Source organism: Aplidium turbinatum, chromosome 4, assembly GCF_918807975.1.
Source record: "Aplidium turbinatum chromosome 4, kaAplTurb1.1, whole genome shotgun sequence".
NCBI classification, from domain to species: Eukaryota; Metazoa; Chordata; class Ascidiacea; order Aplousobranchia; family Polyclinidae; genus Aplidium; species Aplidium turbinatum.
In genome coordinates, this window is record NC_137475.1 from 12,024,419 (window position 1) to 12,049,037 (window position 24,619).

Below are 24,619 nucleotides of genomic sequence, written 5' to 3' on the forward strand. Positions count from 1 at the left end.
TTCGACTCTCGGGGTGTGCGCTTCAGCAACGCACGTTAAGGACTGCTCTCCATTTAGCGGCAACTAATGGATGGAATAATTTTCCGGGAACAACACTTCAACAATCGGAAACTTCATTCTATCAATCTCGGTGACCGGGCCTGCGTCTCGTTTTTTATCAAGCGGGAGTCGGAGTCGGCCTTTTTTAACGACTCCGACCACGCCAAAATCCTTCCGACTCCACAGCCCTGGTTAGGAACAGGCAAAAACCAGTGAAATTTATTATCTCCGCTTAATCGGACCAGTTCACAATATGGTCCGATTAGGCCGGGTTAACTGTATTCAATACCAGGAACTAGGTTTGTCCGAAGCGTAGGCCTATGCTTTTTGGTCGAAACAAATTTCTTTACAAAAAAGCATTCTAAATATTTTTTTCAGAACACTCATATCAGCCTCAAATGGTTACCTTGTGTCTGACGATTGTTAAGTTAACTATGACCCGAGGTCTATTAATAATCTCGCTACTTAAATGAGGTCATTTATCAAGCTAAGAAAGATTGCGCACCCTCCATGTGTGCCGTTATAGAAGAACACTCCCAGGTCACTTCAAGTGATCCTGCAATCGGCTACGTATAAAATAGTAGCGTAGCAGAACACAAATTTGAGTGCCGGTACTGTATTAGTCTAAAGACTATAGTTCTACACATTTTATTGAGAGCATCAATTGAAAATGCACAAGTAAATTCATCTGTTAGCTAGCTTTGAAAAAATTATAACATAAAAATATCTTTTCTGCTTTTACAAATATGAGGTAACCAGCCCTCAATTAAAAAAAAACAAACTTAAAAACGTATTTTTGTATAAAAACAACATAAGTTTCATTTAATGACATGAAAAATGACATGACACATGCTCGATTAAATTAGTTGCACACAGCAAGCTCTCTTTGTTTATGCAGTTTTCATAGTCAGTCGCATGTTTACACTTAAAAAACAGAAGAGCAAATGTTGCCAGTGCAATTTCGCTAAACTGTTTCAAAGCATCACATACAACTGTTAAAATGTTCAAACTGCCTTATTAAAACATCCCATCACAAAAATAAAGCACACACAATCTGCAGTGCTGCAGTTACCTTAATTGTAGTGGTTGCTTTAACTTAAAGCGTTTGAAGCAACCGTTATCAAGGTCATTAAAACTTTTATAACTCTTTGTAAGTATTTTCACCAACATAATGAAAATGCCATCTTAAAATCAGGTCTTACGCAATGCAAACAAGTTTCACTCATTAAAAGTTCAAGCATGTTTACGATACTTCAACAATAACACAGCGGATTAATTGTAACCATTTTCGTATGTAACATAGGCTTCGCTTAATTGTAGTTAATATTGTAGTGTACTGTATGTAGTGGAAAATAAAAGGATATAATAGAAACGTTCAGTTTGGGTGGTGTGGTGACACAAAAAAGCGTTCATCACCCAAAATTAAATAACTATTGAAATAATTCATCAATTCTTTTTATTTTTCAGATTTACCAAGAAGAATTAATGTTCTAAAAGTTTAGAAAATTTCAACTTCAAGATGAAATGAACTACTGAACAAAATATATTTATATTTGAGACATATTTTCAGCTGAGTTCTATCCACGCGGCTTAATTGCAATTCAAAGAACGGTTTGGATGTCGTGAATTTCCTGCCCACACAATGATCTACACTTCTACAGATGGGTCAACAAGTTTCGAGCTCATGGGAATGTTAATAACCTCAATCGTAAAGATACTAAAAGACAATCATCCTCTGGACCAGGGCTTCCCAAACTGGGGGTCGCGATCCCCCAAGGGGTCGAGTAACGAACTTCAGAGGTCGCAGAAAGTATACCTATTTGCACAAGGTAGCCTACTGCATATTAACACTTCTATGCGAGATGCTGTGACAGTTACTAACTTTATTAAGAGTCGCACACTCAATAGGCTGACCCTATTTTTGAAAATTTATGAGGTGAAATGGAATCCAAGTTAAAAGCTCTTTTATTGCATCGTAAAGTGAGGTGGCTTTCAAAAGTCAAAGCTTTAAAATGGCTAGCCAATTAACGTTGAAAACTAAAATCGTGATTTTTCCATCAGAATATAATTTAGTTTGGTCCATCATTTTCTCAATAACATCTAGCTTTTGAAATTATGTCAAATGTCATATTTGCTTGAAAAACTAAACGAATTTCATTTGTCCCTCCTTGGAGAAAACATCAATATTTTGCATTGAAATCTAAAATGGATGCGTTCATCAAAAACTTGAACATCTGGAAACCAAAATTTCAAAATGATTTATCTGAAATATTCTCACTTCGCCTACCGTTGCAACCTAAACAATATTGAAACCGTCTTGAGGCCAGCTTTAACTAACAATGAGCCACGGGTGGACTTGCTTTGTAGCAGAAGGTAGTCACACCTATCACACTGAATAAATGTGTTTGCTTTTTTGTTTTGTTTCCAGTAGGCTACCCATAGGCTTCGTTGTGATAGTCAGAAATACCGAACTGAGTGCCGGTAAACTGTTTTTGGTTTTCGTTTGATGTAAGCTTTTCAATAAATATCACAAATGGATATTTCGCACTGTTCATCATTTTAATCGTAGGTGGTCTCGAAAAATTTTAGGAGATTAAAAGGGGTCGCGGGCAAAAAAGTTTGGGAATCCCTGATCTGGACGACTGAAATCACGACACCACAGAACGTTGATGCAATCAGAGACTCAGTTGTTCGCAGCCCACGCAAGTCTGTGCGTCGACAAAGTTAAGAGCTTGAAATGAACCAGGAGTCTGTGTGGAAAACTTAATTGCACATCTCGACCTCTATCCTTACAAGATACAGGTTGAACAAAAATATACACCTGCCGACATGAGGAAACGAGTGATCATGTGCCAGTGCTTTTGCGATAAGATTGACGCTGTGCCAGATTTCCTTGACAATGTCTGGTCTTCGGATGACGCACATTCTTCTACTGTCAGGTCATGTGAACTCTAAGAACAATATCTTCTGGGGGAGAACACCACCTGAGTACTGTTTGCAAAGGCTATTAGGCTACATTGTCAAGTTCACTGCATGGGTCGCCTTTTCCAAACATGGCATCATTAGGCCATTCTGGTTCGAAGACGACTATGAGCGGTCTTGTGATAATCAACACCGAGCGATATGTTCAGGTGCTTGGCAAATTCTAGACAGCACTTAGTCGACGAAGAGGGGTCGTCAGGGACCTCCAGTGGTTCCAGCAGGGTGGTGCCAACCTTCACACCTCAAACGAATCATTGGCATGACTACAGCAGTTTTTCCATGACCGACTGATCAGGCGCAGGTGTGACCCGCAGTGGTCGGGTCATTCACCGGACTTGAACGCCCCAGATTTTTATGTGTGGGGATCCCTTAAGACAGGGTGTATGGCAACAACCCCCAGACTATCTCGGATCTGAAGGCAGCAATAAGAGTGATCCCAAGAGAAGAATGTGGGAGGGTGATCAAGAACTTTGCCCGCCGGATCCAAATGTGCTTGCAGCACCGGGGAGCTTATTTAAGGCACATTTTTGAGCGCCAGTTAAACAAAGAGTTTTTGTGGTAGCCTACAAACTTAAAACTTTGAAGATGTTTGCCACATAGACATCACCTAATATAGCTGAATTTTTGTGTTTATCTAGATGCAATTTTAGAAGTTATTCGATTTTTATTGATGAACGTTTTTTGTGTCACCCGGTAGGCCTACCTTAATATTAAGATCTAGTGTCTCACGTAGCCTACGACACCACTAACCAAAACTGAAATTTTCAATTGCTTTGTTGTTAAGTACAGCACAACTACAAATATGCATTTTTCAAGGGCCAGTTCATGCCTAAACAAATCTACCGTACATGCATATCACATCCACCAATAAAGACTTTGTGTTTTAAAAATCATTGTTTATCAAATGTTTGAAAAGTATGATATGACAGGCAGCTCTTTTATCTACTCAACTTAAAATATGTCAATGTCTTTTAGACCTTCAGTTAACTTGATGTTCTCGAAGAAAAATATGAAGGGTCGCGGAGAGATGTGAGGGCTGTTATAATTATACCAATTGAATTTATTTGTTTTTAAGTGATTAGCATTTTTTGCAGTGTTGGCTACCAGCAATAGTATAAAAAATGTTTTGTTTTGCTTGTAGCTTACTGTTGCTACCAGGCCCGGATTTAGAGGGGGGGGGGCAGAGGCTGCAGGTGCTCCAGGCCCCCGACTTTTGAGGGCCCCCCTACGTGAAAAAAATGTTATTTTGTTTCTTTCAGTCTTTGAAGTTTCTGCGAAATTCTGCGCAGTGCTGTATTAATGCTACTGTAGACGTAGAGGAGGTTTTTCGCACGGGGCCCCCCGATCTAAAAGTGCCCCGGGCCCCCATCAGCTAAATCCGGCCCTGGTTGCTACTACAATTTTGTTTTTAAATGCTGGTAGGCCTATTCATAGATGTGAGCGTATAACGTAAATTGCAAAAACACTGCTCAGAGAACCTTTTGAAAAGAGTTTGAGATGGTGAAAAATTGTTGGGGGCCAATGATCTACATTTTACAGTATAAAATCGCACAAATACAAGACGGTACGAAAATGTAAACCAAAAACAGGCCTGCCTGAAATTATGCAAGAAAAGAAATCAAGTTTACGATAGGCTACCAGATAAGCCATCCGTAGACCACTTTAATGAAAACCTAACATTGATTGCACACAAGTGATTAAAATAAAGCAAAAGGGATTAATGGAGTAAGGCCTACGATGTTTCGGATAGGCTACAGACTACAGATAGCATAGGCTATTATAAAAATTTCAATTTTTACTTAAACATGTTCAAGATAATAGCCTTTCTGTAGCCTAAATAGAATCAACCTATAGGCTAGCCTACGTTTGCAAATGACAAGCTATATATAATCTGTCACTTTGCAAAAACCTTGAAGTTACTTAGAAAAACATTGAAGTTTGTCAGCTTTACTGCAATGTTGAAAAAAACAAGTATGGTAAAGTTAAATTGCAGTGATATTGAGAACGACTACTATTTCCTACAATGAGCAATAATTGGATTTGCAAATTCCCTGATTTACTTCCGGCTAAGCAGCTGATGTCCTATAGTGTTCATTTGCAGTTTCATCACCGTCTTGGTTTTCAATTTTCTTTGGCTGAATAGTCTGAAGAAAAATGGTCTTGCTTCAGTGTTGTTTACAAGTGATTGTATTGTAGGCTATAATGTAGCGTCGGAATAATTGTTAAGTTGAGTGGTAAACTAAAGATTTTAAACAGAAAAAACTTCACGCTTACGGTACAGCAATTTTTTTGTTTTAGAAAAGTGACATAGTTTGCATCTGCGTTGTAGCATGCTATGTTATGTTTTCAACTTGAATTTTTATGTTTGCAAGTGTTGCCTGTGTTAATTCAAAACGGAACAGGTATGTCGCTACCTTTTCCTCGATCAATGTTTTGGCAATCATAGTAACCGGGCCAGTGTAAGTGGCTTAAAACTTACATACCAAAGTATCCAAAACTGCTGGATTAAGTTCAAAGCAGCTTTCTTAATCCGAGGATAAAGTTTCCCACAATCGCTTAATTATTATTTTTTGCTGTGATGATCGGAAAAAACAAGTCAAACTAAAAATTTAAAAAAAAAATTTACAAGGAGAAACTCAAACCACAACATTGCATATGGCTCATTGGGAGGATAATTTGAGCTGGAGTCAATGAGATCCACAAAATACACTTTTCATAGAAAACGCATTACCGTATATCCAACGAATACGAAGTGGTTTCGTTAAGTTTTCACCCCCCCTTGGAAAAGTAACAAGCCCCTAAAATTATCCTGAGCCTGGCTCTACTGATTGCATATATTGTTATGAGAGCTGCTTTATATTTTATCTATCGTCTCGTGCAAATTTTCGTGTAAGTTATGTAGGTAAGCAATTCATTCGATCAATATTAGAGACAGTCGATTCCAACGTAGGCTACAATTCGGTACTTATTGCGAAACTCCACAGTCTTAGTGACTTACGGAAATTAAGAAAATATTAACATGTTTTTTGGAACTGCAAACTGGCAATAGACTAATTTACATCCATTTTTTTGAGAAAACGGTTGCTTTTCTAATTTTGTGAGACTGAAAAGCAAGTAGGCTCAGTAAGCTAATGAAAATACACGCGCTCCAGCTTCAGCAAGTCATGACTCACCTTTACACGATTTTTTTTGCTGTTGGCACTTTGGTAACCGTAATATGCACCACCCCCAATAATTGCTACTCCGGCACAGGATCCAACAACAATACCAGCGATTTCTCCTCCATTCAAACCGTCATTTGGTGCTGTAGAGGTAGACGTAGATGTTATCAGAATTTTGCTTTAGGCTAAATATATTTGTTAAAATACAAGTCAGTTTGGAAAATAAAAAAAAGCATTCTTTAAACTCATTTGTATCTTACGTTTCTCCTCTCTTTCACAATATTCCCCATTGAAGGCTAAGTCGTCTTCACAAATGCACGTACCATTTCCGTCCATACCACCTGTGCATCCGGTGCAGTTGTTACAATCAATCATCATTCCACTTCCATCTTGACCATGCGAAAAATCTAAAAAAAAAAACGTAAAAATCTGTATGCTACAGCGGTTATTATAGCAGTGAAACATATTGCTGTAAAATTTCATGTTCAACTGTTTGTCAAAACAAGTCATAATTTCCTTTTTACCTCCACTCACCTCTTAGCAACTTTCCTCAGATAAAATGTTTCACTACTAGTTATTTTAGCATCAGATTTAGGGGGAAGGTCGGGTTAGTTGAGCCACTTTTTGCATTTTTGCAATTTTTTTTTATATGAGTTGGTTTTATTTCTTCATTCACAGTGGTCTACCTTCTGCGTATATTAAACAATATTTGTAGGAAGTACAAGCCTTATCGAACGACGACAACCGGGTCCACAGGTGCTTAAAAACTAGTAGTCAAATGGCTCAACTAACACCACGGCAAGGGTTAGTTGAGCCATCATTTATTATTTTTGAAAACACAAATTTAACCACATTTCTTTTCCAAGCCTTAGTTTATATTTAAAGTAATAATATCGATGTATGAAAACAGGTTAACAATTGTTCCAAGAGTTGCTCGTAACTCAATGTGCAGATAAAATAATGAAGGTATTGCTACGGCATCCAAATAACACCATTTCATTATAGCTTGACCACGTTTATGACCTTTTGTTGAGTTTTATGTAGTTCAAAGAGATTTATTGGACCGTAAACAAACTTATCTAACGGCTGCAATCTATGTAAGGTGTGTGGAGGTATCGTAAGCATTATAACGCCCTTAATACACTGGCTCAACTAACACCGAAGGCAGTGGCTCAACTAACACCTTAACTATACCGCCATGAAAATGTTAAAACTACAGCAAAACTTCATGGCACACCATGCCGTTTTTTATTCAGAACGTAGCTTGTTTGGTAAGCTACCAAACAAATTAAATGAAACTGTCTTAGTAACCAAGTAAAAAATATTATTGGACATACCTCTATTTTCAAAATCTACTTTCGAAGGTCAAAACTCAACTTTTTAACTTCAGCACCACATATAATATCAATCGTCAACTCAAACCAGACGGGAGACCACGCGATGAGAAACTTTAAGATCACGTGATGATAAAATGTGGTTACCTGTCCACATTTAAGAATTGAAAGGGGTGGATCAACTAGCCCAGTGGCTCAACTAACCCGAGCTTCTCCTACCGTACATTTTCCATGCAGTAGGCAGTAGCTTATGTTTTGCTTTGTTTGGTAGATTTACCGATTGATGGTAAGTTTTCTCCAGTGTAAAATTTTTAGGTTACAGTCTGTCCAGTAAAATAAGTCCAAATCAAAATGAAAGCATTGCATTAACGAATAAACTCCTGGTGCTGTAACAATAAGCTACACTAACTAGAAGCAACAAATATACACAGCCTGATCTTGATGATCGCGTTTACTCGACTGTTATTATTGTTTATTTGCATCAGACCAATTGGTTCATATTCACTACCAAACATGCAAAAAACAAAGCAAAAACAAACAATACAAGTAATAATCACTACATCTCAGAGCAGTACCGTTGACAGAAGGATTCAGGGAGTTCTTTTGGACCTTAGCCAAGGATGAAATTAGAGGCTCCTAATCTTTCCATGAAGTACAGACACTTGAAGAAACTACCATATGTTCTTTGATATATAGTGCATTTTTCTTAAAAGTGTCTTAAAAGTGATTTACGACCCGAGAATCTCATTGGTACCGGGCCCAAATTATCCTCTCAACGGCCCTGTAGCTTACCAGCAGATAACGCTGTTGCAGAAAATTGTCAACTGTACGGTACCGGTACGTTACTGGTTCAAAGTTGCCATAATGTTTGCGCAAAAACTACTATACAAATTTCTACGGTAAAGTTTGAAAAAACAATTACCAGTCAGAAAGTAATACTTCGTCACTTAGTGTCGGAACCAACTACTTAAATCAGCGTGTCTCAACCTGGAATGCTGTAATCGACTTTTAGGGGTGCTCTGAAGTGTTAACTACATGATAACTTAGGTTTAGTTACTAGACTCTAGTAGGCCATACCACCTGTATTTATCAATACAGTATAGCATTATACGTTAAATAATATTAATACCACAAAAGAGTGCTCAATGCCAAGCAGAGCCAATTCAAGTAAATCAATAAGCTATAAGTAGGCTACTTCATAGGCTACCCATAGGCTAGTCCAGGGATGTTCAACCTTTTATTATAGTGGGCCGCATTGTTTCTTGAAATAATTCAGTGGGCCGCAGAACCTATTAAATTTCAAGAAAAATGGGTACATACAGTAAAGTAACAATATTAAAAACCATTAATTTCATCTTTGAAAATTGGAACAAATAACACACATATAGAAAGAAACAAAAATTTATTTCTACAATATTTTTGACATTGTTTTCCAGTTGAGGTGTTATCAACATTTGCATTAAAGGATGTTGTCTTGATTTTTAGGATGTTTGCTAAGTGTTTGTTGGTCAGTCTATTTCTTTCTCCAGTTTTTTTTATGGATGAAAATAACTGCTCGCAACGATATGTGCTGCTTGCTGCTGCTCTACATGCACAATAATTTTCTGGACTACATGAATGTAATTTTTTATAAAATAAAGGAAGAGTGTGTTCTCTGTGGAAAGTTTTCAAGCTTTCTCGACTTAGCAGTTCAATCAGTTCAAGTTAGAATTCGGATGGCGCTTTATCACACTGAAGTGAAACTGGGTTACTGAATAATTTTAATTCAATTTCAATCTTTTTGAAGTCAAAAAATCTGACTGTAAATTCTTCAAGTAAATCTTCAATTCTGCAAGCAAACCAGTGATTCATATAACTTAGCATTTTGTTTCTTTTTCTCCATGAACTGTTTTATTTCGGGTAACAATAATTGAAATCTTTTTAAGGTGGCTGCTCTACTGAGCCACCGGACTTTAGATATAATCGGACTTATAATCCTGTTGCTCCCATACTATACTATTACTACGCCCCTAAAAACTGACTGAAACATTTTAATTAGGCTAAGATTCAAAGTTCAAAATACTACTTGGAGTGAAAATGATTAGCGGGCCGCACAAAAATCTCAGGTGGGCCGCAGTGCGGCCCGCGGGCCGCAGGTTGGACATCCCTGGGCTAGTCAAATGTTCGCCATGAACCAACTTCATTAAAACAACATAGCCCTATACGCTGTCGTGGACAAATAGTTAACGACTCTAGGTTGTCCAGACCTGTTGGACAGTCCAGACCTTGTCCAGACCAGGTGAAAGAATAGGGGAAAAAGCTTCGAAATGCTGCGGCATAAACCTCATTGTATTTTGAAATTAAAAACCTGCTATATATTAGTTCAACTTACCAGGTGAGAATATTATGAGCAACCAACCAAGAACAGCTACAAAGATAATCTTCATTTTTGCAAATGATTTGATTCTAATATTTTTTTCTTTCGGACACTGTTTGACGATTTGTGTTATTAAAATCTAAATATAGCTTACCAATATTCTACACAACAACTGAAAAGAAAGGTTTGCGTTAATTTAAATTCACAGCTGGTTTAGGCTTACGTTCAAGGCTTAGTCAAGGGGGACAAAGGGGACAAATGCCCCCCCCCCCCAAAAAAAAAATTTGATCTAAATTTCACATATTTTACAGCATCTTTTGACAAAACTTTACTATTAATATAGGCTGATAGTACTTTCAAAACAAGCAAATTTGGGGCATTTTTATCCAGACCAGCGTACTGTTCATACACGAGAGCAATCAAGGGCTCTAGTTGAAGGGGTGCCACTTCATAATCGACGGCATACCTTATAAGTTTAAAGAGTATTGCCAAAGACACATGCCCTTGAGCGGTGTCGAACCGACAGTCATTCGAACGTCGAATCAATCTAACTCACCACTCTGCTATATGAAACGGCAAGACAACAATTACAGATAGCGAACATTTTCTTTGATTTTTGTTGTTTATTGCGTCAAAACATCTAGAAGGGTTGACAAGGGCGTCCAAGTAGTGCTTTCAGACAAAGCCTACCATGATTTAAGGGCCCGGAAAATTTACGGAAAGTTCAGGAACTTAAAAAACACTTCGTTTTCTTTTGCTGATGTGATTGCATCAAATTTGGAAATTACAAATTTTTGAAAATAAATTACATCTGTTCTCTATAATTTTATGTGTATTTTTATATGTTGTCTTATTCTTTAGTTGTTTGGCTCTTAATAGGTATCTCGTTTTTTGAAGTTGCTTTGTTTTGAGGGCCAGGAGATCTGATTGATACCGGGCCCTAATTACGCTCTCAACAGCCCACATACTATCCATCAGCAAGGCCTATGAGAAGGGGTTACGGAGGGTACGGCGTACACTTGAGGGCCCAGGACTGTGATTGTTGTGTGCCCAAAATTGTGATTTTATAATTTACGCGCAAAATTGTTTGGTTAAAACCATCCTAAACGACTATATTCAAGCATAAAAGTTGTAATTCTTCGGTCTTTGGGGGGGGGGGCGTAGTGTGGAAAAAGGGCCCGGAAAGGTAATTGAATTAATTGCGCGCAAATAAGCGGCCCAAAGCGGAGATTTAATGCTTTACGTGCAAAAATGTTTTGTTAAAAGCACCCTAAATTAAATCATAAAGGTTGGTTATTCTCTTGTCCTTTGGGCATAGTGTAGCAAAAGCAGGGTTGAGAAAAACCCCGGATTTTTTTAAAAAGCCCGACCCGCTAAGGTTTTTTTAAAAAATCCTGGGTATTTTTGGGCTTTTTTGTTTTTTAAAAACTATTTGAAAACGTTCACGCTTATTTCACGTCAAAATGAATTTCGGAGTAGGGGCCGGAGTGAATACTGTCAAAAGCAGGAGCACAGTCGGAGTAAAAAAAGTGACTTCGTTCACCTCTGCTAGGCATGTGGTGAATGCAAAATTAATGAAGAAAGTTTATTGGTCAGATGATTAATTTGATTATGCTTCAACAAGATGTTATGTTTGAGCCTTGGTAGAGAGCTTGACTTGTTGTAGCCTACCAGATACCGTAGCCTATGCATAACACTCAGTAACGTTAACAGATTTATCATTTTCTATTAAACACACAAAAATAAGAAAAAACTACTAAACCCAACGTTTTCGATAACTCATAGTGTGATCAGGAATAGGCTACATCTAAGAGAAAAAACTAAATGAATTTGAAAATTTTATATTAAAGCTGTAGGCTACAATCCTACAATAATCCTTCCGTAATCCAACAAAATCCTTAAGTAAATCCAACGAACCAGCCGAAAAAGACTGCAGACGAATCGGACTAGCCAAATCGAACCAGCCGAATTGGACTAGCCGAATAGTAGCAGACCCACAAGCGACACCTCTCAACTGCACCATCAACAACTGACACACGAATTCAATGCAGGATACACAAATTGGCGAGGGACAGATCACATGATATGCACAACACTAAATAATAGTTTTGTTGCAGCCTGATAGCCTACTATTATTGCGCCAGATGTCCAATTCTGCAGTAAAATGTTGTATGGTGTGCAATAGGTGGCCGGTCGATTGGTCGAAAGACATTTGGTCGACAGACATTTGGTCGACAGACATTTGGTCGACAGGACGTTTGGTCGACAGACAATTGGTCGACAGACATTTGGTCGACAGGACATTTGGTCGACAAGACATTTGGTCGACAAGACATTTGGTCGACAAGACATTTGGTCGACAGACATTTGGTCGACAGACATTTGGTCGACAAGACATTTGGTCGACAGGACATTTGGGTTACAGTTAGGGTTAGGGTAGGGTTAGGGTTAGGGTTAGGGTTAGGGTTAGGTTAGAGTTAGGGCTAGGGTTAGGGTTAGGGTTAGGGTTAGGGTTAGGTTAGGGTTAGTTAACCCTAACCCTAAAATGAATCGTTCTGTCGACCAAATGTCCTGTCGACGAAATATCTTGTCGACCAAATGTCTGTCGACCAATTGTCTGTCGACCAAACGTCCTGTCGACCAAATGTCTGTCGACCAAATGTCTGTCGACCAAACGTCCTGTCGACCAAACGTCCTGTCGACCAAATGTCTTGTCGACCAAATGTCTGTCGACCAAACGTCCTGTCGACCAAATGTCTGTCGACCAAATGACTGTCGACCAATTGTCTTTCGACCAATTGACCGTGTACCGTGCAATATGCCTAAGCAAACATCACGCGTTTTGCCCAAGACAAAGAGGGTCCGAAGTGAGAGGGGGGCCAGAAATGACTCTTCGTACCCCTATTAAAAATTTCTCTCAGAGGCCTTGTCCATCAGGCCTGAGATGCAAAAAAAAATTAAAAGTAATTTATGTTTCTTAAATAAGGTTGTTCTGTAGCCTATCTTGCAAGTCTTATCCTTTCGTCATTACAAAAAGTAAACAAACAGAGGAAGAAACCACAAACATGTGATCGTCGAGATAAGAAAAAATACAATCAACCGTCCTTGCACTCGACTGTTGAAAAATCGTGTTTGGCCTACCATATGTCACTGTTGTTTTGTATTTAAAACTTTTTGGCTGTGAAGCGTTTCTCGATGGTGATATACTGTAAGAAAAAAAAAAAAAAAATAACTAAATAAAATTATGCAATACACAATCAATCGCAAGTTCGTATTTATTAAAGTCTGAATGAATAAGCCAATTTTTTTTAATTTCTCGCCTACAGACTGTCTTACAAAATATCTTAGAACCATCTTGCATGCTTGCCCGTCGCACGCGGCCCGTTGGCTTTATGTTGTGCAGGACTGCAGGGCTTTTCTATGTTTTAGCCACTTTGCACCAGCAATGAGTGGGCTACTCAAGATTGTGGATCAAACACTAAATGTAATTTTTTGATGAAATTGGTTGTTTGGTTGACTGTCACTTTGCAGTTAAGAATTTATGTGTTTCACCACAGGCTACTGGTCTAGTGACGTAGACTACGGGAATTGAGCATTTAGCCTACTTCTATTTGGATAACATTTAGCTATGCTTTGAATCTTGGTCTGATCAAACTGAAGACTTGAGAAGCATAGTGCAGATTGTGTGCTCTCTTGCAGAGCACTAATAATAGACATTCCCCAATATTAAACTATGATAGGCTACGCAGGGGTGGGCGAACTAATATTTTGTCATGGCCCGCGAGACCATTTTATGCGGCCCGCCGGCACTTGCAGAAACTACTACTCATCACTTATTGTTTTAATTAAACAGGTTACATGACAAAATATTATTCCCTTTCCGAGTGTGTTTTTCTCTTCACTTTCAGTGCGTAAACACACACACGTCAGTCGCGCATGTATTGCAACATGCTCTCACGCATTGTTTGATGCAATTGTTTGATCATAAAATACAAATACGGTAGCGGCTACCGTAGGCCTACCAGTACTTCTACTTTCCTCCAAATAGCTTTTCATTGTTATTTGAGACGCACTGTTTAATGTTTTCTACTTCGACAGGATTTTTGTTAAAAAATAAAAGATTTATATTTTTACTCTGTTAAAATAATGAGTGCTGTTAAGAAGCGAAAGATTGAAGATGAAAGTCGTGTTTTCAATAAGGAATGGACTGTTAAATACTATTTTATCGAAATTGGGAATAAAGCAGTTTGCTTGTTGTGCCGTGAGTCCGTGGCTGTTTTCAAGGAGTACAATTTAAAAAGACACAACCAAACCAGAAGACTGTGAAAAACTGTGAACAGTTGCACAAGTCTCATTAACTTTTGTGATGATGATTGCATAGCTTTAAACGTAACTGAGTGTGAAATACAAAAATTGTGTTTAATATGAATATGCGTTTATTTACACACCGAGTAAATTTTCCTACTTTGTAACGAGAGTGTGCGGCCCTCCGGCTGCAACATTTTTTCAAATGTGGCCCTCAGTACAAAAAGTTTGCCCACCCCTGGGCTACAGCAAATACAGTGAAGTAGGCTACTTTCGGTTTGTGCCAAGATAAATGATTCAATCATTAAATAAAACTTGGAACTGGTGTTTGGGCTTGTCGAAAAGAACAAACAATGGCTGACAGTAGATGGGAAGTTTATTTAATTTGTTATCAAACCTATCACTTTTAATTTACGTTGCTTTATCTTTGTTTAATCAGTCTCCTATGACGATTTAACTAGTCTCAGAGAGTATAAAATTGTGACCTCATTCGCCTCTGCTAGTGCATACTCAGCTATATTGCGCAGATAGTCTAAGTAGCGCGTATAGCTGCTGTTGTAAGAGTGGGTCATTTGCACTACAAGGTTGGGGAAATGACTGCCCACTGCACGATTGTACCCTTTTCATTGATCAACTCCTAGCCAGTTCTTTTTTAAATAAAGTTAATTTTTTTAGGTGTCCGAAGAAAACACTGTTTACCGAATGTAAAATCATAAGCACATCTGAACTAGAATAGAAAACATAACATTATACTGTCGATAAAACATTCCAAAACAGGGAAGCAGCTTACTGGATGACTCACTTGACTGTTATTGTTTTTCATTGCTTTTTGAGTTTCGTGAAACTTAATTGTGTTTGATGTTACATTTTTATGTTGTGATTGTACTTGTAGCCTACTAATTGGACAACAGGCGAAATAAATTATCCCATTATTCTGTTCTGATTGTAAAGCTTCACATTTTGCTGAACTCGAAGTTAAAATCAACAAGAAGTAAATAACTCGAAATTAAAATTTCAAGAACTGCGTAATCTTGAGTAAAAATTGATCAAGCTTGTAGCACTGATTTATACAATTTTTATAGGAAAGATGCATTGATTTAATTTTTTCAGATCCCTAACTTCTGCTTTTGTCATCGTCGCGTTCACCCAGCTAAGCTTGACTGAGCTCGCAAATTCCGCCAGATTTCACGTCAAGAGTCCCAAAGTGTCCTTGGTTAGGCTACGCCTTGTCTTAAAGATTAAATAAAATTTTATTTTTTACTATCATCATCACCTTGCAAGGAAACCAGACACACATCGTCATACCCATTTTAAATGATCAAAGTATGAAATTCGAAGCTTTCTGCTTACTCTGCTACAACTGACTTTGTGGCCACATGTTTGATGGAAAAACTTATTTTGAAGCAATGCATAAAAAGGACCAGATTTTTTAGTTGATACAGTTTACTTTTCTACCATTAGTTACGTCCTGTAGGCTACCTGAAAATATGTAGGGCTAAGGAGTGAGGAAAAGAAATCGACTAAGGTCTATAAATTTCTTAAACATTAGCCTACTGTTTTCCTGTTTTGATTAATATTCAATAGGTTTATTATAAATATTGCTTACTGCAACACTCGTAACAAATGTTGAAGTGGTGGTTCTATGGCAGCTTGCTTCTCTCAACTCCAATATTCAGAGATGTAAAGCCAACTTGCAATAACAAGAAAAGTGCTAGAGGGCCATAGCTATAAGAGAGAAGCCAAGCTTGTACTCCAGGAATAGCTGAAACTCCGTTTTCACCACGTGTCAATGAAAAAAATTCAAGGTTATTTGACCGGAGAAGCTACAGTCTTAAAATTGCTTGAAACAAAATGGTTTTAAGGATTTTGTCGTATTTCGACGCAAATTCTCGTTGTTTGTGTCATTTTAAAAGAAAGCACTTGTCCTTGAATGTCATCTCGAAATGAAATGTAGGCTACTTCATGTTCAAATTTAGGCAACAAAAATGTTCAAATTTAGGTTTGCGAGTGTTTTACTTAAAACATCTTGTTTTGTTTAGACTCACAAACTTTTTAGACTCACAAACTTGTTTTGATTTCACTTTGTTTTGTTTAAAATTAAATTTCTTTGTGAAAAAGTTTGGTTTGTTTCCTCAGAAAATATTTTTTTGAGCCCTTTTACTTTATAATGAAATTTGCAAAGTTAAAAACTAAAATTTAATTAGAAATCTCGTTTCGGTAAAATCTGGTTTCAAAATTGTTCCACTGACAACATCAAGAGCCGCAGCAAGCAAAACTGTCATACCGTTTACCTTTGGTAGCAAACCTACGTCAGTGATTTCTAGCTTCTGTTATTGGCTAACCTTATATTTTTTAAGGAGCCATCTTTTTGTGTAGGAAATAAAAAAAATCCATTTATCTTGAGATTTTGGTGCAACGCCTACTACGTCACTTTTTTCTTGAGGTAAAATAAACGTGTTACTATACAATAGAGAAACAAATTAACATTCCAAACAAAAAGAATGGATATTTCCTATTCTTGTTTGGCAAAAATCAATAAATTGCTCGTTTAACCATCTGTGCTAACGCCGTTAGCCGTCATATTTGTGACAAAATGAGTTTTACTGGCAAGGTTCAGTTTAACTAGGCTTATATTTATTAATCCCGATAACGGTTTTTAATATTTGTGTCAAATATCGTCTATTTAGCAAACTTATACGGTAGTCAAGCAACAGAACGGATTGTGGTGCTGACATTAACTTACCTTTCCAAATATTTCGATAAAACAGTTGCTAAAAATAACCAGTTTGGAATAAGGTCCAAGTTCGTTAACTCGAGGTTGAAGGGACCAACCAAATGGCTTCGAGTTATCCGTAATTTGCAAAAAAACAACCTTGTAATGACGCAACAACAAGTAGGCTAGTCTAAACTACTAACTATACATGTATTACTGGCACTGCGGCACACACACATTCATTACACAAGCAAATAGTTGTCGCAATGCCTTCACTTTCTTCAAATCAATGAATTCTTCAAGTTTCTTTAGATGGACAAGCCTTAAAAAATCTTTTTAATTTGCAAAAATCTCGAACTTTGACTGTATTTTGAGCTCTGCATAATTGGTGAGCAGGGAATGGGATGGAATGGAATGGAAGATGGAATGGAATAGAAGACAGATTTTGGGATGGAAGATGGAAAATGTCAAGGATGGAAAGAAATGGAAGATCTTGATGATGGGATGGAAGACAATCTTCCATCATTCCATCCCAATTCCATCATTAACTTCTAACACTTTATCAAGACATGCAAAATATTACGTTGCTTGCTGAAATAATTCGAACGGTTCGTTCAAACAATAATTCAATCGGTACATAGGCCTAATTCATAGGGAAATACTGCTGTTAAATTTTTAGCTTAAATTTAGCCTATGGTTTTTAGGTTTATTTGTGGCATATTCAACGCGGAGATCACAAAATGTGAAGATGGAAGATGGAATGGAAGATGGAAGAAATTTCTGAGATGGAAAGGAAGATGGAATGGAAGATTTCTAAGATTGAATGGAGATGGAATGGAAGAAAATCTCAGGATGGAAGATGGAAAAAAACGCCTTCCATTCCATTCCATCCCATACCGTGTTGGTGAGATTTGTGTTTAGCGTGAAAAACGTGTAAAGGTTTTCTTAAAATTTTCATGGATTAATTAATAGTTTGTTCCAAGGGGGTCAAATCTGGCCTCGCCCTCATATTTTGTTTGATTACTAGAAGCACAATAACGCTATGCACTTGGTTCTTCTTGACTTTTTCCAAAATTGCAAGGCGGATTTGATGACATTCAATGTGATACTAAAAGTTGTGTAGTTTTCTTGTGAATTCAAAATTTTGGTGAATGAGCAACGGGGCGCAGAAATTGAACCTTGCCTATCGGGTAGAACATAGCCCTACGCCGGCCCTGCCCACATGCTATGTAGAATGTAGGCCTATGCTGTGCAGTATTTCTTTTTGCAATAACTACTTAAATAGGTCTAGGCTACTTTCTAAAAAATTCTAAGCCATAAGCTTCGTCTAGCGAGCGGTAACAAAAGCTCTGGTGTATTTGGTAAGTCACTCACAAAGCTGGTCAACTAGACAACTACCCATCTGCAGAAACTTGTAGGCGTACTTAGTGTTGTGGACTGATAGAAAACACTGCAGTTACTGCTACTGATTCTTAATATCTTACGTTTTCATGAAAAACGAAATAAAACAAAATTCTTTCTTTTTACATTTGTTTTAGATTTTCTCTTAGCATAGCATATGGTTTACTTGGAATAAAGCAATTTTTAATCTAGTGCTTCTGAACTGATTCTTCCCTCCTGTAGCTTAGGTTATATGCAACTGTGACGTTGCCTTAGTGCGTTTTCTATTCAAAAATAGTTCGTAAGCCTGCTAATAAAATTTAGATTGTTTGATTTGCTATAAATGTTTGTACAAAAGTACCAAGATCCTCATGCTCCGTATGCAAACGCTGTTTATCACGTCAAACGGGGAAGCAGTATAACGCGGTTACTACAGCAACACGAAACAACATTGTCGAATAGCGTAAAGTGAAAAGCGTTTGCTCTGAAATGTCAATGGCAACAACCAAATTTATGACAAACAAAACACACTCTGGAGTGCTGATGACGTAGCCCACTTTTTACTAAAGCTACCATATGCTCTCTTTTTGGAGGATTTGTCTTCTTTGTGAAAAAATAAATAAATGGTCCTTCGAGGACAATCAAATGTCCTCAAAATGTTCAAATGTCCTTTTTTGCCTTTTGAAGTTTCTTATATTTTCTACAGGATTTTATTTTTTTATGTATTTTTCGGTGACAAAACTAAAGTGTAGCCCTATCAACAGTAACTATAAGTTAAGATTTAGGCCTACTATTGATTCACACAAATCACCATCACGTTTTCAGAAGGAAATGTTTCTTGGTTGTGTTGTTTTAATGATTCTTTTGTGTTGCAAGGTATTATTTAGATTCATACAGATATCCCAACTTTCACCGGGTTGTTTAACAAATTGCGCTGCTGGGTAAACATAAACTCAATTAGTAGCCTATAGAGCCTACCTATAGGCCGACACTAATTCGTTTCTGTGCTCGATTTTGATGCATTTTATTTGCATTTCAAAGACGATTAGTCTGAATTCGAGTCGCATTGCAATTATAATTTAACATTCTGGAATACTTTTCCAAAATACTGTAGGCCTATTTATTGTAAATTTACATCATCAAATTTTGTTTTCTTTTGCCAAACACACAGATATTTACTCAATTACTCAATTTTAAGATCGGCTTGTATTTGATTTCCAAACGTTTGTTTTGTATAGGCTAGGCCTAATGATGACTGATGAGACCTTTGTGAAGCATCTGGTAGGCTACAGGTAGTTAAAAACGTCGACATTGATGATGCTAAAGTGTTCGATCCCTGGCTTGAAACAGGTGCATTCACCTTTTCTAAAATGATGGCACATAACAACTGGAGAGAATATTTCTAACATTGCAGAATCGTAAAAATTTTTTGTTAGAAATCGCGCACCTTTTGTCTGCATTATGACTTATAATGGTTGAGGTCTCCCATAGTCCATTTCTAGCATCTTAACAGTTACTCTACAATTTCAATCACATTTGATGTAAAGATAAACAGATAAATGTTCAGTGGTTGCTGCAAAAAAAGACGATGAATCAAAACACAATGTAGGCTAGCCTACAGTAAAACTGTTGAAAATATCACAATTAAAAAAAAGCAAATAATAATAGCATCACAGCAACGGGAAGCTGCGAAACAACCATTCAAGGTCTTCAAGTCAACCAGCCACCTTCAAACTCGTCAATGATAATTTGTAACTGGCTAATTGAGACAAATAAATAAAAGCAAATAAACAATAGTGAAGCTGTCCAAGCAGTGGCGTAGGAGCATATGCTGCCGCCCCTGGCTTTTGTTGGAAATGCCGCCCTAAGTAGACTGCAGCAAATTTTGAAAAAGTTTCATGCTCAAGCAATCTTTTCAATAAAAATAATTACAAATAATGTGCCGCGTCTCAGAAGTTCTATATTGCTTGAGAAAGAAGCCTCACTGTCTCAGCGGCCAAAACTAAAAGACGAAAAATGGACACAAATGTACTAGGCAAATAAAAGATCAATAGCCGCCGCAAAATTGAACTTTTTGAGCTTTCGCCGAAGCAAAATCAGCAATAATATCTTCAAAATCAAGCTTTTAAACGTAGTCTCTTTCTATAGAAAAAATCGATAGAGCTGATAGCCGATCACATCATTCATGGTAGAACGTAAATACGACTTTATCATTTTGAGCTATGAGAAACTCCGCTCACAGCTCGCAATTGAAACACCAATGGTAAGATAAAGTTGCAGTTGTTGTTGCACTGTGCAGCCTCATTTTTCCGCCCCCTTGCAGCCTGCCGCCCTTGGCGCAGAGCCAGAACCGCCAAGTGGCTGCTACGCCACTGTGTCCAACATGATAAGAAATTAAAAACTTAGATAGGCGTACGTAGCCTTTATTAGGCCTATTTGTCTGATTGATGATTTTGCATTTGCCAATATTATTAATATGTGTCAATAATTTTCTTTTTGTACATTCTTTTAAAAGTTGTGAGGGAGGATTTGCGAATTTCAACTGATATGTTATTCCAAATTTTTGTGCCAGAGTATTTATAGTATATTATAGAGCGTTGCAGATTAGTGGTTCTTTAGGCCTATCCACAATAATAATAATAATCTACAGTAGGTTGGTCGAGTCTCGAGTAGTCAAATTATGCATTTTGTTGCATTTTATTTTTAAAGTATTTTTGGAAAGTACCGGGTAATAAATTAAAACTAAACTGGTGCATACATTTAGCAATTTCAAAGTTGTACAGATCTTTTAAATTTAGGATATTGAGTTGTTTATAAAAGGGTGTGATATGGTCAGCCCATTTTCTTTTCGCAACAGCTTTGACTGCCTTATTTTGCAAAACACCAACCTTTCCAATATGTTTTTTGTATGACGACCGCTAAATTTTCAGTCCGTATATTATTTAAGGATGCACGAGAAAATAGTAGCCTACCGCTGAAGCATAGCTTTGGTTGATAAACAATGTTTCGATTTAGAGAGTAGGCAGGGCCGTTGACAGGATTTCTCGGGCCCGGTACCCATTTATCTTCGGGCCCCCTTCATCGACAATGTTATGAATATAAAGGTTGTGTACAAAATTTTATTGATGTGCTGTTAAAATGAGCATGACAAATGTCTTTCCAAGTAGAAAATTAAGAGGAATATCATTTGTATATTTTCAAAGATTTGTTCTTTCCACGAATTTCCCCAACTGTGTTATTAAGCATTAGGGATTTCTCCAAAACCGCAAAATCCTTGCTCTCAATCACGATGTTCATCAGTATGTTAAAAATTGTTGGAGTTTTCGGCTGAAATTAATTCTTTGTAAAGTAGAGTAGCCGTAGGAGAGTAAAACATTTTGGTGGGCGAACATAATTTGCCAAATTTTTCAAAATTTGCCCAAATTTTGTATTTGCGTATATATTTTCAAAAATACAAAATTACCCACAATCTCTGAGAGTCATCAACTTGGCCGTGTACGAAAAACAAGCCAAAAAAGCTCGTACAACAGCAAAACAAGGCTGAACTTACTTTAATCTATGTTCATAGACCTGTCTGTGTCCCAATTGAATAAACCATCAAATTAAAACATTCTTGTGTATCACAAAAAAATATACAGTATATTAAGCCTGACTGGATTCAAAAAAATTTGAACTGAGTTTTCACCAATAACTGGATAACAATAATTGCTGAATATTCATGTCACCAGATTATATGAAAATTTCCAGCCCAACTTCAATAAAAGGCCAGACCAAAAGTAGCTCAATCTTTTCAATTCAAAGATAGTCCAAAGACTCAATATTTGTAAATTTGCACTGAAAAAAAAAAACTAAAATGACAATACGTTTACTTATCAAACCAGTAACGTTAGTTAGTCCATACTGCTTCAAATCCTACAGCCTGAAAAGAATTTGACAGTTTACCATGCTATGTGCATTAAACTTCCACCTTTGAACAAAACTACTTTTGATACCAAAAATATTGATATTGTATTACAATGAAATCATAGTCAATGTCAATGTTTTATCGTTCTGAATACTTTCAGTTCTTCTAACTTGTAACACTACCGTACCATTATACCGTCTGTAAACTTGTAACAGTAGATAGCCTATTAGTGAGATTTTGTGCATTTGCAGTTTGTGTATTACTTCGTTGTTATTTCGTTGTTGTTGTTCGTTATTTGTGCATTTGCAGTTTGTGTATTATTTCGTTGTTTTGTTTTGGATATGGACAGCTTTGTCTGATGCAAATAAATTATTATTTTCATAAGATCATTACAAAGATAATCTTACTTCACAATGAAGCAGCTAGGCCTACTCAAATCACAAGCACTGAAGAAAAATGACTTCCCAGATAATAACTTCAAACTCAATCGTTGCCACAAAATACAGACCACATTACCAAAACATGACATAAAAATAGCACTGTTTACATTGCCTGATATATTAACTGCATGAATTGGATGACAAAACAACATAACATGTGTCTTTATATTTGATTGTTGTTGCTCTAATACTGTGTCATATATAGTAAATAGCTGAGCATATTAACCCTGGGACTGGCAGACAAACAGCAGTTTATACAAAAAAATTCAATATAGAAATCAGTTAAACCATAGCTCACAAAAACATGAAATTAAATACAGGAAAATTCACAAGTTGTTTTCATTTAATATACTTTTTCACTTTGTACATAACTATAGTTAGTGGCCGGGATCAATGCTCACAAAAGTGGTGTATATGTGGCCTCACAACTGTTGATTATTAAAGTTTATAACAAATGCTTATTTTGTTTGACCATATCTAAAAATGATAAGCTAACTTTGTAGTATTTAAGTCAAGTTTTGCGAGCATAGCATAACTCATAGTAAAATTGACTTATCCAATAATTGGATATTTTTGCCCAAATATTTTTACAAACAACTACATTAGTGGGATATAGAGAAAAAACAAAAACTTCATAAGCCCACCAGAACCCAGCAGGGTTTCAAAATTCTACCAATGAAGTATGTAGGCTAGTGTGATATTCTAATGAACATCTGTAATAAGCTTATCTCAGCTTGTCGAAGCATTATTTTGCATTTTGTTCTGCAAATACTGAATCGAAACTTAACATTCTGCCCAACTTTACCAAATATAAAAGTTTTCAAAATTGTCGATACTCTGTTTTACATTCAAAGCAAAATGTTTTTTATACAAAATGCAACACTATAAAGTTACTAAACTGGTAGAATGTTGAAAACTTATGGTAAGAATTGATTTGTCCAAATAACTAGACATTTTTGCCCAAATGATTTTTATAATCAACTACATTAGTAGAATATCGAGAAAAAACAAAAAACCTCATAAAGTTACCAGTACGGTACCCAGTAGGCTATTAAATCTTACCCATGAAGAAATGCAGCCTACATGTTAGTGAATATCAGTAATAAGCTTACCTCTGTTTCCCAACTGTGTTTTTTACAGTTCTATTTTGCAGTTGTCAAATCGAAACTTATCATTCTGCCCAGATTGCAATACCACATGCCACAGTTTTCAAAGTCGGTGATAATACATTTACATTCATTGGAAAATATTAATGTATCTCATAAATTACAACAATTATGTAAAGTTTCTAAACTGGTGAGGCGTCGAAACATTGTGGTAAGATTGATTTGCCCAAACAACTGGACATTTTGCCCAGATTTGCGACATTTTTTTTCAGCGAGGGAGCGGCGCCCCCCCTCTGCTCCCCCATCTCCTACGGCTAGTCGATGCAAATAGCTAGAAGTGATTACCACCAAAAAATATATATATTCAGAATTAAAGAGTGGGTGAAGAAAAATATTTCGTGTTTTTGAAAAAAAAATCGTGATTAGGGAAATCTCTATACCCGGAAGGGGGCCCGGTACTTTACCATCTGACTGCTGAAGTGGCTGTTTTAACCTCTGATGGCAGTTCCTTGATCTGATTATATCAAGATCTTGATAATGTTTGAAGTCGCGGGGAATCTTTTAAATCCGGGCCCCCTAACTATTCCGGGCCCTGGTCCAAAAGTACCACCTAGACCCCCCTGTCAACGCCCCTGAGAGTAGGCTACAGGTAGACTAACATATTTGGAGTTTTGAAGATGAGAGCATTAATAGGAGGAAGAAAAGAAAGATTCCTGTCAATAAAAATACCAAGGTAATTAGCAGCATCAACGATTTTTATTGTGTTGTCGCAAAATAGGCTACTTCATCATTAATTGATGGTTGGTTTTGGCTCCAATTGCAGCCTTCGCGCGATGAGTTTTATCATTCTTTTTTTTTGAAAGAGAAAGCCAACAAATTTTCATTTTCTGAAACTATTT

The 24,619-nt window shown here is 37.0% G+C and overlaps 1 protein-coding gene across 1 annotated transcript; it reads right to left on the reverse strand.

Moving 5' to 3' along the window:
• Positions 1-671: 671 nt before the first annotated feature.
• LOC145769532 (uncharacterized) lies at positions 672-10,028 on the reverse strand. Its single transcript, XM_082581182.1, has 4 exons — positions 9,888-10,028; positions 6,443-6,589; positions 6,195-6,325; positions 672-5,165 (listed from the first exon to the last, which is right to left on the reverse strand). The coding sequence occupies exons 1-4, from the start codon at positions 9,940-9,942 to the stop codon at positions 5,088-5,090; spliced, it is 411 nt and encodes a 136-aa protein (XP_082437308.1). The 5' UTR covers positions 9,943-10,028; the 3' UTR covers positions 672-5,087.
• Positions 10,029-24,619: the final 14,591 nt, after the last annotated feature.